General features: G+C 37.4%; 2 protein-coding genes across 2 annotated transcripts; both read left to right on the top strand.

The window, feature by feature from the left end:
• Window positions 1-2,097: 2,097 nt before the first annotated feature.
• LOC140791181 (uncharacterized) lies at window positions 2,098-2,484 on the top strand. Its single transcript, XM_073141595.1, has one exon. The coding sequence runs from the start codon at window positions 2,098-2,100 to the stop codon at window positions 2,482-2,484; it is 387 nt and encodes a 128-aa protein (XP_072997696.1).
• Window positions 2,485-5,428: 2,944 nt separating this feature from the next.
• LOC140790673 (probable galacturonosyltransferase-like 7) lies at window positions 5,429-7,322 on the top strand. The gene has a single exon (XM_073140861.1). The coding sequence runs from the start codon at window positions 6,005-6,007 to the stop codon at window positions 7,091-7,093; it is 1,089 nt and encodes a 362-aa protein (XP_072996962.1). The 5' UTR covers window positions 5,429-6,004; the 3' UTR covers window positions 7,094-7,322.
• The last annotated feature ends 10,193 nt before the right edge of the window (window positions 7,323-17,515 follow it).

Genomic DNA, 17,515 nt, shown 5'->3' with positions numbered 1-17,515 from the left:
CTCCTCCTCCACCGCCGCCGCCGCTCGGAGGCGGAGGGGACCAGTAGAAGATTGTGCCCGGCGAGTCCGGCGGAGGCGGCGGCGAGTAGGAGGGCTGGCACGGGTTGTCGCATGAGGCGCACATTTTGCACGTGACCCCGTCCTTGATCACGGCGGACGAAGCCGTCATCAGTGGCCAGGAGGAAGCGGCCGCCGCTAGCAGCAGCAGGAGTAGCGGAGGTGGGAATCGGGGAAACGCGGGGAGGAGACGCTGCCCCACTGTGCGAGCCGTTTCGGAAGCTCTCATCTTCATTTCGCGGATGGAGGTGGGAGTGGTGGAGTGATGACGTGGTGGAAGCACAACGCCCGAGCTGTCCATATATATAAGCCGGGATGGTTATCTTTTTTTCTCGCGTTTTTTCTTATTTGGCCCTTCTCTTTTGTTTATATTACGTTTTCCCAATTTGCATGTTACACCCTATCCTTTTAATAAAATAAGCAAAAGACATCAAAGAGTTGGAGAACTCACTAACACGTGTGCCTGTTATTGTGCCTCCGCCCGGCCCAAACACTAAGCCCATGGATTTGGCTCTCCGGATCTAAGCGTGTGGATGAATCGGACGGTGGAGGCTGGAAAACGGAGGGACGAGATTAGATAAGAAATAATTGGCAAGATGAGGGGAAGGAATCTCCAGGCTGGACTGCCTGTTTGTTGTATATGACAGGCAGTGGAAAGGGATAAAATTACATCAAATCATTATCCAACGACCTTCTCTTCTACGCTTTCTTTCAAGCCTCAGAAAATATATAGATGTAACCTAATCCAATCCAACATTGTTTATAAGAATAGCACTAAGGAGAGGCACCATCATCTAAAGTAATAAGGCTAATAGCCCATCAAGTAAATACATCGCAGTTAGTGTTCAACTATGTCGGCCACTTTCAGAAAAGAAAGGTCTATTATATACCATATATATATATATATATATATATTAATCTCTACCCTCGGTTTAGGTCTGAGTATCTTTGATCAACCGAACTCAGCTTAATCATAGACCGAACCCTGCTTTAGATGGGCTCAAAAGAGGCCTCAAGGCCCAAGGCTAAGCACCGTTGTCCAACTTAGTAGGATAATTGCCATTTTCTCTTGTATCTTCTGCTTAATGGTCTTAAGAGAGAAGTGCTTCAACTAATCCTGCCAAAAGGATCGATGACATCGTCTTCTATTTTTAATTTGGGGAAGAGACAACTAGAGCACACCTGAGAGAAGAATCCTCTTCCACTTGCACAAATGGAAGAAGCATTTGGTTAGACAACACCAATTTTCTAGGGACTAGGGGTTTGGAGATAGCAGCAAAATATGCTAAAACAATTAATAGCAAAAGAATACTATAAGTTGGGGTTTCCATGACAATAGTGTTATTTTGCTTATCAAAAACGATACTATTACTATTACTATTACTATTAGAGGTCAAGGTATTAGTATGATGTGAAATTTGTAATAGTTCTCACGTGAAGAGGTCGGATGTCTTGTTGTCTCACGTGCCATGGATCCGGATTTTCCGCTGTCAATGCGGAGTATCTTGTTTTTAATCAACAATTCAACAGTCTTGTGCGGCCCAGATAGGATCACCTGAGCCACATTCATCCCACAATTCTCGCGCCTCACATTGTGAGAAGCTGCCAAGTACCCAAGTCAGACGAGTTCCTGCATCCGGCAATGCGGACGATCCGCTCCACGCTTCCTTCCTTCCCGCACACGCTCTCAAGTCTCATCCCTTCATCATAATGATAAAAAAAAAAAAGAATCCCTTCATCATGCACTGGGACCCAATCAACGAAGACCGTAACGCCATTCGACGGTCTTGATTTCGCGGTGCAATCACCGCGGAGCGGATCTAATATAAAATAATTCCAAACTCTTCCCTCGCGTTGTTTTTATATTACGAACAAATAGCGGTGAGCGGATACCCACGACCTTTGTTCCTCTCTCTCTCTCTCTCTCTCTCTCTTGCTCTCTCTCGCTCGCTCGCTCACTCCTCACTTCACTATCTACCATCAAACATTTCTCCCCAATGCATTAAAACAACCCAGGAAGAGATCAAAGCGGAGATCGAGATGGAGACTTACAAGGGTGGCTTCAAAGGGTGTTGGGGCCGACGAGCCTACCATCGGCTCGATGGCGCCGGCGGATCGTCGCGGCGGCGCCGGTCCTGGAGGATCAAGATCGCGCCGCGGATGCGGATCCGGATCCTGCGGCTGGTGTCGCCCAAAAGGTGGCTCGCCAAGATCCGGGACGCGTACGTGCGGCTGACGCTGGGGTTCGCCTCATCGGCTCACCTCGGCGCCGGATTCGGGTACGGGTTCGGCGGGGAGGTGGCGGCTTTTGGGAGGCCAAGGAGCAAGGAGTACGAGGAGAGGATGCTCGTCGAGATCTATAAGTCGATCATCGCGCATGGGCCGTTCGTTGGCGCAGATGCCGCTCAGATCGCTATTCGACGGTAGAGAGCCGATCATACCCTATTCCTCTCCCCTTTTATTTGTAACGATGCAGTTTCTATGATTCTATCTACGTCTTTTCTCGTCAAGTTTAAAACAAAAAACCAAAAAAGAAGTGAAAGGAAAATCTAAATTAATATAAATAAGCTAGAAATTTTTGTCACCTTTTGTAACTTTTGTTCTCGTACAATGTTTTTCTTTCACCAACTACTTTAAATAAGTAGGATTTAATAATCTTTTATCATGTAATGAAAATATAATAACAATTAATTTTGAGATATTACAACGGTAATCTTTTTATTCTGAGTCACAAGAACAAATTATAAGCTAAATCAAAAAGAACTAGTCAACTACAATAATAAAGATTTAACAACAGAGCTAATACTTCTAACAAATGGATCACTACATAATTAAATCATCCCTACGAAATATTCAAACTCGTGACTATTAAATATTTGAACGCATGACCTCTATTTATCTATAGATAGAGCACGACAAATTTCGTAAGCTGTGCTCAGAAAGACTTTCTGGAAGACATAGGATAGATAAGAAAACTTTGTTCTTTTTATTAATAGGCTTAAGCCTCTTCCGTGAATCCCATCATGGATGTTTCATGTGGGCCAGATGGACATCTATTTACATCAGATGCAATTAGAATTATGGTCTGTTATTGTGGGCCCAATTGATCAAGGGCCCAAAGTTCTTTCCCTTTCTCTTCTCCTCTTGATATCAAAGGCCCAATTGATCATATCTCTATCCATATATTTTAAATTCAGATGCTGGTAAAATTATATTTTTTTCGTATATGGATACTGAGTGGATAATAAACCTAATTATCAAATATATCCGTATTTACTTTATGATATTTTAGAATATATAGATATAGGATATTAATTTTCATGTACTATTTGTCAACCCATATCAATATTCACATCGAGTATATAAATCTTAACCTATGTCTGACAAAAACGGATACGGAACCGGATCAAATCATATACTACCCGGCCCATTTGCACATCCTCACATGGAGAGTTTGAATGATATTTAAAGACCTAAAATATAAATAGTAGCAAATTGGTAATAGAAAAAAACAACTAGTCCCATATCCCAATCACCAGTTTAAGTACAAGGCATGAAATAAATGTGGGAATAAGAGAACCAATAAGAAACTAATACTAACGTCTATAGCCCGAGCAAGACGCCAAAGCCACAACGAATACGTGGTTCTTTTCATGTCTTTAGGGTTCCAAGGGTGTGAGCTAACGTTGTGTGTTTCGTTTCTCATTCGTGCCACAAGATTTATGCTATTTTAACGCCATTAATACATTAAAAAGTAATGAGTAGTTTCAGAAAGCATTTGGAAATTTATTAAAAAAAACAATTTATATTTTACTTTTATTATTATTCACATCCTAATATTTTACTTCTTTGCAAAAGTAAAATATTTTTTTTACTTTTGCAAAAATAATATTAGTATAATGCTTCGAATACCTAAATTTGATTTTAAATATAACTCCCATTTTACTTTTATTTTTAATCTTAAAAGGACTTACTCCAAACTATTAAAGTAATCTTGCATCTTTAGGAAAAAAAAAGTATAATGAAGTATTTTAAGATATTAAAATATAGAGGCTGAATGCATATGATAGTGCAAATGATAATAAAAACAAAGCATATGTTGTTTTTAATAAATTTATCAGAATATTAATGATAAAATGCATGATTTATTAGCTCGTAGAGTCTATATCAAATATTGTTGAGCTCGACCAATTCTATAATAGTACCACGCAAAGAACATGAATTCGAAAAATAAGACCAATGCCTACAAACTTATGTGCCAATTAACTTCTTGATCACACTAGATGAATTGTTCTTGTATCTTATTTTATGTTTTTTTCAGCTATCTTCTTTAATCCCACGCAAAGTCTATGAATCCAACAATTAAGTTCAACATCTATATACGTGGTAACATGCACAATTCTGGCCACATTCCAAAGTCCACATTAATGAGATCTCAACAGACAATGTGCCATCACGTTACAACTCTCTTTCCTTAGATATATTCTTATAGAGAATATATAAACTCGGTAAGAGCTTAAAAAAAAAACATTATAGTCGAACAAATAGAAAGCGAGCATAGAAGAACTAACCTCGGAAATCGTGCGAGAAGTCCAAAGAAAAGATTTGTATATATAGATTGTGCTATTTAAACTTTGGTGTACTTTGACTTGATATAATTAATGATCTATGAGTAAATAAGTCACATGGGAACCCTGGTTGAGACGAAATAATGCACCTAGTTTAAATTTCACGAGGATAGAATACTACAAGAAATATCTTTTTGCATAAATATTAAATTAAAGTATGTGGTTTATAAATGCAAGTCCAATTAAAATTAAACTACTAAATAACTCCGTCGGAGACGTTGAACTGCCAACGACTGAGACGTCAGTCCAAAGTGACACGAATCACGAGGATCCAGGGGCTATTGGTCCGACTAGAATTGTAGCGGATCACTTTAGGTGGAGAACGCTTTACCCGCCAAAACCATAGTATAGTGGGCGCCAGGCTGGCGGATGGCATAAGCTCTCGCGAATCACGAGGCACCGCGGAACACCATAACTATACCCTGTCGCCAAAGGTGTGGCCATCTCTTGATCCAGATCAGGACGGGATGCAGTCCACGTGTCATATTTGGATGGTGGGACCCCGAGCGTGCGAGTCTCTGCGCTAGTGCCAGCTAGGAGGGAAAAAGAACGTGGCTTTCTTTACTCAAGCGCCACGACCACCGTGCGTCACTTCCCGCAAACAACCCCCAAAGGCCAAAGGGCTTTCCTACTAATTGGTAAAGTTGCAGGTAGTAATTGCATAAAAGCCATAAATAATTTAAATTTCTATCAATGCATTGTGGTAGTTAACAAACCTCTAATCCGCAAGGATCAGAGGACTGGATACGTCCATATTACGCAACGGAAGAGTCAGCTAAATAAATATATATATGACTCCGAGGACAACTAAGAAGGGCAATTAGTTAACACCAACAAAAATTAAATTAAGGATTGCAGTGGGAAATATTGTGATCCGTAGAAAGACGAGGAAAAGGGGGAGGAGGCGGAACTACTTACCTGTCATTTCCGCTTCTGCCGCTTCGAGAGGGGGAGCAAAAGCCAGCGGAGGACGAGAAGCAGAAGACGCGAAGGGGCGGGAAAGGGGAGGCGAAGAATCGTACGGCGGGTGCGTTTACCGCGCGGCACTCCTGTTCCTTTTGCTCGTCTCCCTACGGATTCCCTCCTCTCGGCTTTCCCTTCCTATGGCTGATCGCTTCGCTCCCAAGGGATCCCCTCTCTGAAACCTGAAGCCCTAACCCTAGCCCGAACGATCGCACGATTCGATCTAGAGTTAGGGTTCCTACTCGACCCTGTCAGTGGCGGGGCTCAGGGGAAGCGTATTATACGGCGTCTCCTATTTATTCGATCTTCGTACTCGCCGGCGCCGGAGGCGGAAGCGGGTTGGCCGGCGACTTACGATGCTGTGGGTCATGCGCCTCTCCGGCTTCTTCTCCGCCGCGATGGTGATGCTCGTGCTCTCCCCGTCGTTCCACTCCTTCCCACCAGCCGAGGCGATCCGGTCTTCGCATTCCGATGGATATCTCCGATCGTCCGGCGCGATCGCCGCCGGATTCCGCCGGGCCCCTCCCTTCCGCAATGCGGCGGAATGCGGTGGGTCGGGCGGTGACCCTACCGTCTGCGACCCCTCCCTCGTCCACATTGCGATCACGCTTGACGAGGAGTACCTCCGCGGTTCGATCGCCGCCGTCCAGTCCGTCCTCCGCAATGCGATCTGCCCCGAGAACGTCTTCTTCCACTTCCTTGTCTCGGACCACGGCCTCGAGCCGCTGGTCCGATCCGCCTTCCCCCAGCTCCGGTTCAAGTTCTACTACTTCGACCCGAACCGGGTCCGCAACCTCATCTCCACCTCGGTCCGCCAAGCCCTCGAGCAACCCCTCAACTATGCGCGGAACTACCTTGCCGACCTCCTCGAGCCGTGCGTGCGGCGCATCATCTACCTCGACTCCGACCTCGTTGTTGTGGATGACGTGGCCAAGCTCTGGGACACCGACCTGGCCGGCCGCACGGTCGGCGCCCCGGAGTACTGCCATGCGAATTTCACCAAATACTTCACCGACCGCTTCTGGACCGACACCCGCCTTGCCAGGGCATTTGCCGGTCGGCGGCCGTGCTACTTCAACACGGGGGTGATGGTGGTGGACCTCGTGCGGTGGCGGCTGTCCGGGTACACACGACGAATCGAGCGGTGGATGGAGATCCAGAAGGCCGACCGTATCTACGAGCTGGGCTCGCTGCCGCCATTCCTGCTCGTGTTCGCCGGACACGTGGCGCCCATCGAGCACAGGTGGAACCAGCACGGTCTGGGTGGGGACAACGTGAGGGGTAGCTGCCGGGATCTCCATCCCGGCCCGGTCAGCCTCCTCCATTGGAGTGGCAGCGGGAAGCCGTGGGTCCGCCTCGGCTCCGACCGTCCGTGCCCCCTCGACGCCCTCTGGCAGCCATACGACCTGTACGGTCCCGCCCCTCTCACCGGCTCCTTCCGGTAAACTTTTCTTTTTATTTATCTTCCACGTTAATTTTTTTTCCCTCGCTAGTAAAGTTTTACGATTTATGTCCGTCTGATAAACTTTAGTAGACTATTATGCTGTCCTTCTCGTCGTTCTTTTCTTCTTCTTCTTCTTCTTCCTTATATTATTACTACGAGGCGAGTTGTATTTTACTCCATTGGTGTTTGCCTCCAGAAATAAAAGAAAGAAATATTCAAATTTTTTCTTACGACTCTCTTTAATCTTCGTGCTTGTTGGCTTCCCGCCTTCGTACTCAAGAAGGGCCACTCCGGGACTGATCCCCTAGCGCGATCTTAAAGCACCTCAACGAGCTATATAAAGAGATGTTTTCTTTTCTTAAATTTTGAGAGAGTTTTTATATTTATATTTTTTTTATTTGAAGAGATTTTTAAGAACAGGCGTGGTGTCGGTGGCAGCAACCACAGACTCGTGTGTTACCGTCCAAAAACTGTCTCTATTGCGCTCTTCTAACATGTGTCGTCCTCTTCCCACTTCGCCTTTACGAGTGCTCCAATCCATTGAAATGGCATCATGCACTCCGTCTTTATACCTTTTTATTTATTTATTTATTTTAAAGCCCAGAAATAAAAGAAAGAAAGAAAGAAAAATAGCAATATTAGAATCGGGTAGACAGCCGCTTTCTATATGAGACCGATTCCTAATCAGAAGAAATAGCAATGGGGCCAGTAGATTGTCCCCATGGCGATGGCGACGGCTCACCGGAATGGGTATTAGTTTAATTAGCCATCACATCCACTTTTATATATATATATATATATATATATATATATATATATATATTAAAGAGCCACAAGCATAGTGTGGGAAGGGCGAAATAGTTACTCTTTTTTGCTCTCTTTTGAACCGCAAATTGATTATAGTGTAGGGTGATATATGCAAATTCTATTACTTTTATTTAGATTGTAGGCCTTGAGGTATGTCTTTTTTATAGCAGGCAAGTAGTCCCCAAATCTATTCTTAACTTACTGAAGGTGGGAACTTTATTTTGTCACCTTGATCTGTGTTGCATTTTATTTTTTGAAAAAAATCTCTGTACTTTAATACGGGAAGTACGAACTGGCAGATAATTTATGACATCTCTTTTGTTTAATTCACTGCCTCTTCAGTTCCTGAAAAAGTTCAGAGAAAACTGGGAAATTTTTCAAAAGCACCCTGCATGTCTGGTGAAATTTTCATCAAACGCTATGTGGTCCAGTTTTAATCTAATTAGTTGCCAGCCATTTTGTATAACCTATGATTAAATTAGAGACTCATAATTTATTTAGAAAAAAATAAGGATAATTATAGTTAAATCCTCATGAAGTATCACACTTTCCTATGCCGCATAACAAAAAGTCTAAAAAGACTAAACTACCTCAATAACTCTCTTTTTTCCTCTGAAATATAAGGTTAAAATATGCTCTTGCATTAGACAATCTATAGATGAAGGTTTTAAAAAATATTAATGTTAATTTAGCTCAACATATACCAACATAAATTAAAACGGAGGGTCCATAGTATCCATGATAGTAAAGACAGAAGTCATGATGTTTGTAATAAATTTCTCTTAAGAAAAAGTACAAAAAATGGGGCCACTTGCGGTCCTTTTACGAGAGCCACATTTGCCCACTTACGGCTAAACAAGTTAGTCTCATGTAGCGGTGGCTTACAATTACAAGCTAGCTCATAGAGCAATATCAATATGCATTGTTAATTGTGATTAAGTTGTTGATAGCAACGTGGCTGGCTCGAGCATCTTGTGAGTCACGCAACGTACGCCACTAAAATCCGATCGACTTAGTGGTTGGGCGATTGAGATCAAAGCGACCGACCTTTAGATAAGTAGTTCTTCTAGTGATTGGAAAATTTGAACGACCGACCTTTGGAAAGCCATCTCGAACGTGATGATTGTTCCCATGCAACTTGGCTTCTCTCAGCCGTCCGATCATGCCAGCGTGGGGACCCCCCCCCTTCCTCACGTACACTCGAGTTGCATGCCTTTTCTAGTTGTAATAATTCGGATCGGATCAGCCCAAGGACGGAGGAGGGTTTTTAATGGGATTCTTTTGTTCGCTTTTTAAAGCTTTGGCGTGGTAATACTAGTACTAGTCTAGTACTACTACTAGTACTAGGGCTTCCCTTCATTGTCGTCATATTTGGGGGCAGCTTCATAACCCTGATTTATTATCTACCCCCTACTCCCTCTTTTAAAAAAATTTTTTTTTTTTACTCTATAACAATTATATTTTAAAATACAAATATTATTTGTCAAGATTACATCGTCTACCCTACACTAGTATAACTACTAATTTATCGTTGATATATATCCTATTAAACTAATATATATTAAATTAAAAAGTATTTATAATAGTTTTATAAAAAATACAAATATGTTTTTCATAATTTATTTTATTTTATATTATATTAAAGATAATTACTATACTCTTATTCTAAAATATAGGGTTAGTTAGTTTTATTTTCTTAGTCTTAATTTAATTAAATATAAAAAATTTAAAAAGATGTTTAGTTAATTCATAAAAAGTCCCTAAATTCAAAACAAACAAGAATATAAGAAAAAAAAAAGGATTAACTATTCTAGAATTAACTTTATAAAAAAAATGATATATTTAATATTTTATTTTAAAAATAATATATATAATCTCGTTAATATTTTATATAAAAAGTACGCACAATTTTAAAAAGTTAATAATAAAAAAAATAAAATGTAATTTATATTTATCTCATTCAAACTGGGAACTTTTGTAGTAAATGATGCATGGCAGGGAACTGCTAAGTATTTTGGATAATTTGATATTTCACTTTGAAACTTGAAATAGGATAAAAGATTCTTCTTCTGTCTCAAACAAAAAAATAAAATGTGAAGCATAATAATTCCAAAGAGCAATTCCCTTTATATCTAGTTTAATTATATTGATAAAATGACTAATTAATACAGCATGTAAAGCCCTTGCCTAGTTGCCTTGCATATTATATCATCATTATTCCTCATTAATTATTTCTTTGTCCTCCCATCCAAAGTCCCAGTCTGTCATCTAAGTAGCCATACTGGATATTCGGCAGCTTTGCTAATAAGCACATATATGCATGTTGCCTGCTTGCATGATTCCATCCATATCAATTTCCTGGAAGCCTTCTTCTTCTTCTTCTTCTCCTTCTCCAACTTACTTCCAGTCTTTCAATGGACAAAACATAATAAATAAATAGGTTTAATTACAGGTAGCTATTAATAATTTTAACTCAGCATTACTTTGATCCCTTAATTATTTAAAATATTATAGTATCTATCTTTTATAGAAAGTGTCGAGTATTTCTATCTCAAACCTCTTGAGGATATCCCTTTCCTTTTTCCCTTTCTTTGAGCATTAGATACCTTTTTATTCCCATTCTGGGGAGCTCTGGCGAAGCTGGACGCTTAATTCAAACTTCTGCTCAGTTGCAGCACATCTACCTGCTGCTACTTATTATGCACACATTTTTATGATCTGTTTGTCTCAGGCTGCCAATTAAATGTATAGCTGCATTTATCATAACAAAGGAGATTAATGTGGGCTCCAAGAATGATTTAAAAAGGGTGAAAGTTTTAAGCAGAAGCACAAAAGTTATATATTTTTTCCTTTATTTTTTGAGAAAAGATTGGGGGATTAAATCTTACTTAAATATTTATTAAGATAATTAACAGTTTTGTAGAAAAAGTTGCTAAAGAAGAGTAGGCATAAAGGATACTCACTTACATTCTTTCCTTGATTCCTTCTCTTTCTCTTTCTCTCTTAGTACATGTTTTAAATCAACTATCGCTACCCTTAGTAGATGTTGTCGCTGCCACTCCCTACCCTTCGTCACCTTCTCTTCACTCTCTCACCCTCTACATCTCTATTGATGTTTCGCTTAGCTCCATTACCATCGTCAAACCCTAGGTGACGCTACCGAAACGATAATACTCTAGACATGTCTGATTTAGCAGAACGCATAATTTTTTATACTTTCACAATTTTACTTTTTTTGTTAATCTGAATCTATTATAATCATAATGAAATCGCTGAAAGATAGATATTTTGTGCCCGTGTAGCACATAATACAATTTATTTTTCTTTACTTCTATGTGCACTTTGGGCTTAATAAGTCAAAACTATCTCCTCATTTAATTTTTTGTGTACCAGGTTTAGAATTATCTAATTAGAATGAATGATATCTCTCACCTAAAAATAAAAAAAAAAGGAGAATACCGGACAATTTGAGGCATACCAAGGTCCACCAAAATTTCTTATCCTTTAATAAGATTCTCGATGTTCACATAGTAACCCTACAACCCAACTACCATCGTCTTTAATAAGAGGAACCCTCCTCTCATTTATTATTCTTTTTAGTGTCAACTATTTGGATGTCTTGTAGTATATTCTAGTTAGTATTGAATTCAAACCGCGGAGGTAGAAGATAGTAGAATATAAAAGATTAACTAAGTTCTATCTCATCGACAGGACTATAAACCGATATATTTAACGTCACATAAATAGAGATATTTAAATAAATAACGAAGATACTCATTATAATGATGAATTGATGAGGAAAAGAGACAAAAGAGAGGAAGAGAATAATAGAAGTGATTTTTTTTTTCAAAGGTGAATTAATAATTAGTAAAATATAAAAATATTGAATAAAAGAGGAGAATAGAGCTAAGCATGTATTAGTAAATTAGATTTTAGATAAACTATTGTTTAACATATAGTTAGTATAAAAAGACTTATAACGTAGTATATAGTGTAATAAATTTGATATGCTTATTCCACAAACAAGAAGATTTAAAATTTTGAAATAATGTGCAGGGCACAAAGAGTTTTCTCGCTAATAAATTATTAATTATATATATAATAAAAATATAAATATTTATTATATATCAAACTAAGGGAAAAAATAATAATAAGGTCAATTTGATCGTCTTATCTTAGCTATCACAAACTAACACCTTAGTTTTATTATCCAACATAATTATTATATCATATTTTATTTAAAGAGGCCCAACTTTGCATATGTTATGCTGGGCTTTCCTTATGGGCTGTTGGGCTCAATTGGGCCCAAACTTGCATGAAGTATTTATTCTTACATAATTGTCACTAAAGTTTTCAAAATATCATAATTAAAATTATAATTTTTTTTTGATATCATAATTACCAGTAAAATTTTGGACTCATTCAAAATTTCTATTATAATTAGTTTTTACTATAATATTTCGAACAGATTATTATAAATGACTAAATTATATAATTTTCCTTTAAGTTTGGAGTGTAAAATATCTATCGATGATTTTTTTTCTTATAATAAAAAAATGTTTTTTCTATAGTATAACATTAAGTAAAATATTGAATGGTATTTAAAACTAGTTTAAGCAATTTATACAAGATTAAAATAGTAATTATATAAAAATCATAAAACAAAAGCTAACTCAATAAATTATTTAACAATGGCAAATTGAGATTGGTATTAACTCATAATTACGTTCTCTCCTTTCACATTACATGGAAACGATTTATACTTTATATTTTTAATAGATTTATTCTGTCATAATATCAGTGATTTTACCTTCTAAAATTAATTAAAATCCTGACGCCTAAAGCACAATGGGTATATTGTTTTCAGGCCTCAGCAAATTAGTTTGGGAAAGGCCCAATTAAATCTAGATAACCATAATTTCTCATACGTGACACTATCTAAAATTATAGTATGTATCATTCCAATAAGTAATTTTCTTACATAATGTTTAAAAAATAATAGGACCTTGGTAAATTAAATTACCCTTTTAAATTTTTATTTATACCGTTTGGCACTTTGTAGTTTAGATTAACGTGAAATTATTATGTTTTTTAACCTAAACTTAACCCAAAAAAAATACTAAATTTTGGTTTTAACAAGTACTTGAACAGATTATTCAATCCGAATGTCTAATTTATTTTCTTCATTTCATTAAATATACTCGCTATGTCTTGTTCTTCAAATTTATAATATAATGTATTTACCATTTCTCTATATGATCATAAATAAAATATCTCAATTATTTTAAAAATATGCATAGAAGATTTATAGTTGCTCAAATAACGGCATAATTAATATCACACAAATATTATGATAATTTAATGGGTTTCAATTTTCAGCATAAATGCAAAGGAATAATTTATAATTTGTCGTTAATATATAGGTTAGGAAAATATTAAGCATTTAATAAGTCCTTAGTGTAAAATTATGTTTTAGGGACATTAGAGGTAACATATGACATAAATATTAAACATTGGTGTTATAAACTAATAATCTACAATCTTCTAAATAATTCGAGAGGAAAATTATATGCTAGGCGTCACAATCTTCGATTCCAACATCCTCGAGGCAACCAAAATTTAAATTCCAAATTTCAAAATTCAACGGTCGGCTAATCTCGACCGCCGGTGAGGTGTACAGTCGAAACTGGTCGGTGGATTTTTAGTTTGGTTTATAACGGTCACTTTGGCTTGGTTTTATAATTTATGAATCCGATTCATTCGACCGTTATAACTTTATTACGTGACAAAGAAAGACATATGGCCGGGTCATATGGGGCCCAAGATTATTGAAAAAAGATTTGAACCCTAGCCACTTTTGTTCAAATCGGATCTAAATGCCAAGATCCGATTAGGAACCATACCCACTTCCAACAAGGATCCGATAACCCGCTTTAACTTTGTATCATATATATATATAAATTATGCAAGCGATTGACGAGGTAAACAAAAGCTATTGAAATTAGTGGGAGGCCACTAATTTTTATTTTCCATACAACCTTAATTTTAGTCTCTAAGTTTTAAGATTATTAATCTTATATATATTTCCAAAATGTTTATATGGAACATAGAATTGTTTATTCCTATGGATGTAGCTTATTGTCGAGTCGATATCATGAGACCAATTCTTTCTTTTCTTTCAATAAAAAAAAAAAAAAAAAATATATATATATATATATATATATATATATATATATATATATATTTGTTAGATCATCCCATATTAGTAGTGATGAACAACTAATACTTGACATTAATTGTAATATCAACTATGCTGAAGATGGCACCCAGCAAAACTACACTTAGCCCAATTTTTTCTAAGAGAAAAGTTTCGTACGTTAGAAATTCATTAATATAAAACAAATTGACTACATACTCAGGGCAATTGGTCTCCAGAGTTTGTAGGTTGCGATCTGCAGGGGCTCCCTCACGAGCTGTGTTTAATTCTCATTTTTGATACTTTGGCTGAGTCCATTGCTTAGATTAGAATAATCTAAGCTAATTATAGCTTCTTTTCTCAGAGGAAAAAATAGGAGATAAATTAATACAAGCGTATTGCGCAGCAAAACATATCTCATAACTAGACAATGGTTTAAAGTACAATGAAGAAATATAAAAAATATTATAACACCGAGAATAATCTCGGATTCATCGCTTACTCTTTTACTTAAACAAGTAATAAGATTCAACAAACAACTTGAAACACCCACTTCTAAAAATTCATGTGTTCTTCACGTGGAGAATGTCCACGTGATTCTCACGTGATCGGTCAGTGAAATAATCTCACCAAGTATCTGAATAAGTCAAGAAATACCATAATAATCCAACAAATAATCCTGAATTATAATATCACAGGCCTCAACAAGCCTCTAGGAATACAAGTCCATCACAAATTTGCTAAAACATAAATACCCTCGCAGGGGCTAAGTCCAACTGAAATGATAGAATAAACAAATGCTAAAAATAAGGAATGAATCTGCCACTCCTCGATGTCCGCATCCTCTATAATCATCTCTAAAATATTTCCACCAAAAATGGCGGTGAGCACTGGGCCCAACAAATAAAATCTAATAATAATCTAAGAATATTACATAATAAGTAAAAATGCAACTCATAATATGTCAGAGAAAAATGTACATTATGACTTCTAATAGCTTTCATCATTATAGCTTATTTTACATAGAAATTCACACAGGAGTCGAGTTACAATAACATATCTCACATAGCATCATAAAAATCGAGGGGGACTAGTCAACTAGCGGTATTATCGCCCATACATGCCTGGCGACGCTGCATATGACCGGTTGTCTGTGGCTATCAGACTAAGGACCCAGTCGTGGGCCCATCAACACCATTCTAGTAATTATCGCATAAAGCGAAATCATCACATACAGCTGGTAAGAGCACACAACTCAATAGACGCCCTGACCCTACGTCCTCGGGTACCGCTAGAACTACAATCCCTTCCTCTCAATCATCTTTCTAATATCATACTAGTCAAGTCTCCAACTATGGCAGTGTAATCACCTGAATGCTCCACCTGCTACCGACCTCAGGTGTAGGCCGCTAATATGATACTATATAATATACACTCTACCCCTAACCCCAGGTTGAGTAGGTAAAAGGGCACTACCTAACTGGGACTTGACTAATAGTGATATGTGCACGTGGTGCCATGACTTCTATTATTTATTTAACATAATCATCACAATAACAGATATTATAAACAAACATAGAGTCTATCATACATGTGCATTAAGTGATAAATAATACAAGTAAGAACTGACATGTAATTAAATGCAAATATGAGATGTCATATAAGTTTCATTAGAAAACGACATTTAACTATCACATGTAAGATATGACATAAGCATGCATTTTTAAAGACTATTATAAAATTCTACTCGCCTGGAGTATTTTTGGAATCCGTCTTACTCTCCTAATCAGTCGGCTTTTCTTGAATTTCAAGATCCTTCCCGCACAATGTTGAATCTAACGATCGAGGTGAGAGGTTTTGGTTAGCTGCCAGCGCTCCGGTGATTCGCTGCCCGTGACGGAAACTTCGGCGGCTCGAGAGAGAAAAGAGAGTAGGGAAAAGCGAAGAAGAGAATATTCCGAAAAAAAGAACTCGAGGGGGAATTGGGTGGAGATTAAATAGAGAAGAGGTGGAGAGGGCAACGGAGTGGAGTTAACTCCACTCCGGCGCCCTTCTCTCCCACCTCTCGCAACTAACTACGAGAGGTGGGGGAGAGGGAAGAAGGAATCAGCGCACGCGCCAAGCTAGTGCGCTGCGGTTAGAGTGCACGCGCATGGCGCGTGCGCTTAAATTTTTTTATTTTTTATTTACGGGTGTTACACAACTACTCTAAAAGATCAAACTAATGAATGTTAATCGGATATATCTATTCGTAGTGAAATATTATTAATGTTTTTTTTTATTATTACGTCTTCAAGTACAAGATGATAAGTGTGAGACAACGTGTAGGAAATAAAATAAAGTTTTGATTAAATTTACGTATATAAGACATATAAGGCATGTGACGGTACTCAACGGAGTCATCAACGTGTACACCACCACTTCCTAGACGAAGAGCATCTACGCATCATGCCACCGACTAGTCTTTCTCTACAATGTTCCATTTTCTATTCTATTAATTAATATTAAAAAGATTATTAGATCTTTATCATGTCTTCAAAAGACCGGAGATTTTCTAGCAAGTATTGGAGACTTGGAGTTCCGTTTTGATCCTTTGAAACGATCCTAACGTAATGGAAAGTTCACCCCTTTGTATAGATTATGAGTTTGTACGCTAATAATAGGTTAAATAAAAAGACTCTTTAGATATATAGATTAGAATGGAACTGCTGGAGTGCACTCTATGTTGCTTTAGTTACTATAAAATGGGATAGAAAGTTTAGTTCAAGCACATTTATTAGATTCATACCGAATAAAGTGGTCGGATTGATGAATTAGTAAATCGACCACTAAATCAGTTTAATTTTGTTATCATATAGGATAAATAATAGATTCGATAAAAATACTACTAATTTGATGATTAAAATAGTAGCTCTTGTAACTCGATTAGATCACCAATGATGCCTAAATGGCCTAATTAATTTTAACATTTAATTATTCTAATTTTTTTTTATCATAGCGCATTTTATTCTAAACAACTATATTACCTTCTATATTTTATAAATTTTTTATGTTTGTTGATAATAACCTATATTTATGTGTGGAAAATGTTTTGTTAATAATATGCTATTGTGTTATTATTCAAGAATTGATTAATATGTTGCTGGCTTTGATATGCAAAACTATATGCTTATAAAATTTGAGAGTTGTTAAACATAAACATTTGGTTAACAATGACTAAGTAATAGAGGATATACCAATATACCATTATACTATTTTTATAAATATTTTTTAGTTTTCAAAATTATTGAGAATATTTCAAAATAGTTTTCAGAAACTATTGATCTGCCAAGGTGAATTACTGGTTCTGATACCTATGATTCATTCGTGGCCTATTGCAATATAAGCTCATTGATAACTAACTAATTACTGGTTGTAGTA

This window comes from Typha latifolia, chromosome 6 (assembly GCF_019914945.1).
Source record: "Typha latifolia isolate L0001 chromosome 6, TyphaL0001v2, whole genome shotgun sequence".
Lineage (NCBI taxonomy): Eukaryota > Viridiplantae > Streptophyta > Magnoliopsida > Poales > Typhaceae > Typha > Typha latifolia.
The sequence above is the reverse complement of the archived record's forward strand: the minus strand, read 5'-3'. Positions and strand labels throughout refer to the sequence as shown.

What these genes read in the sequence shown, in the direction of transcription:
- LOC140791181 (XM_073141595.1), top strand. Translation starts at nt 2,098, where the DNA reads ATGGAGACTTACAAGGGTGGCTTCAAAGGGTGTTGGGGCCGACGAGCC.
- LOC140790673 (XM_073140861.1), top strand. Translation starts at nt 6,005, where the DNA reads ATGCTGTGGGTCATGCGCCTCTCCGGCTTCTTCTCCGCCGCGATGGTG.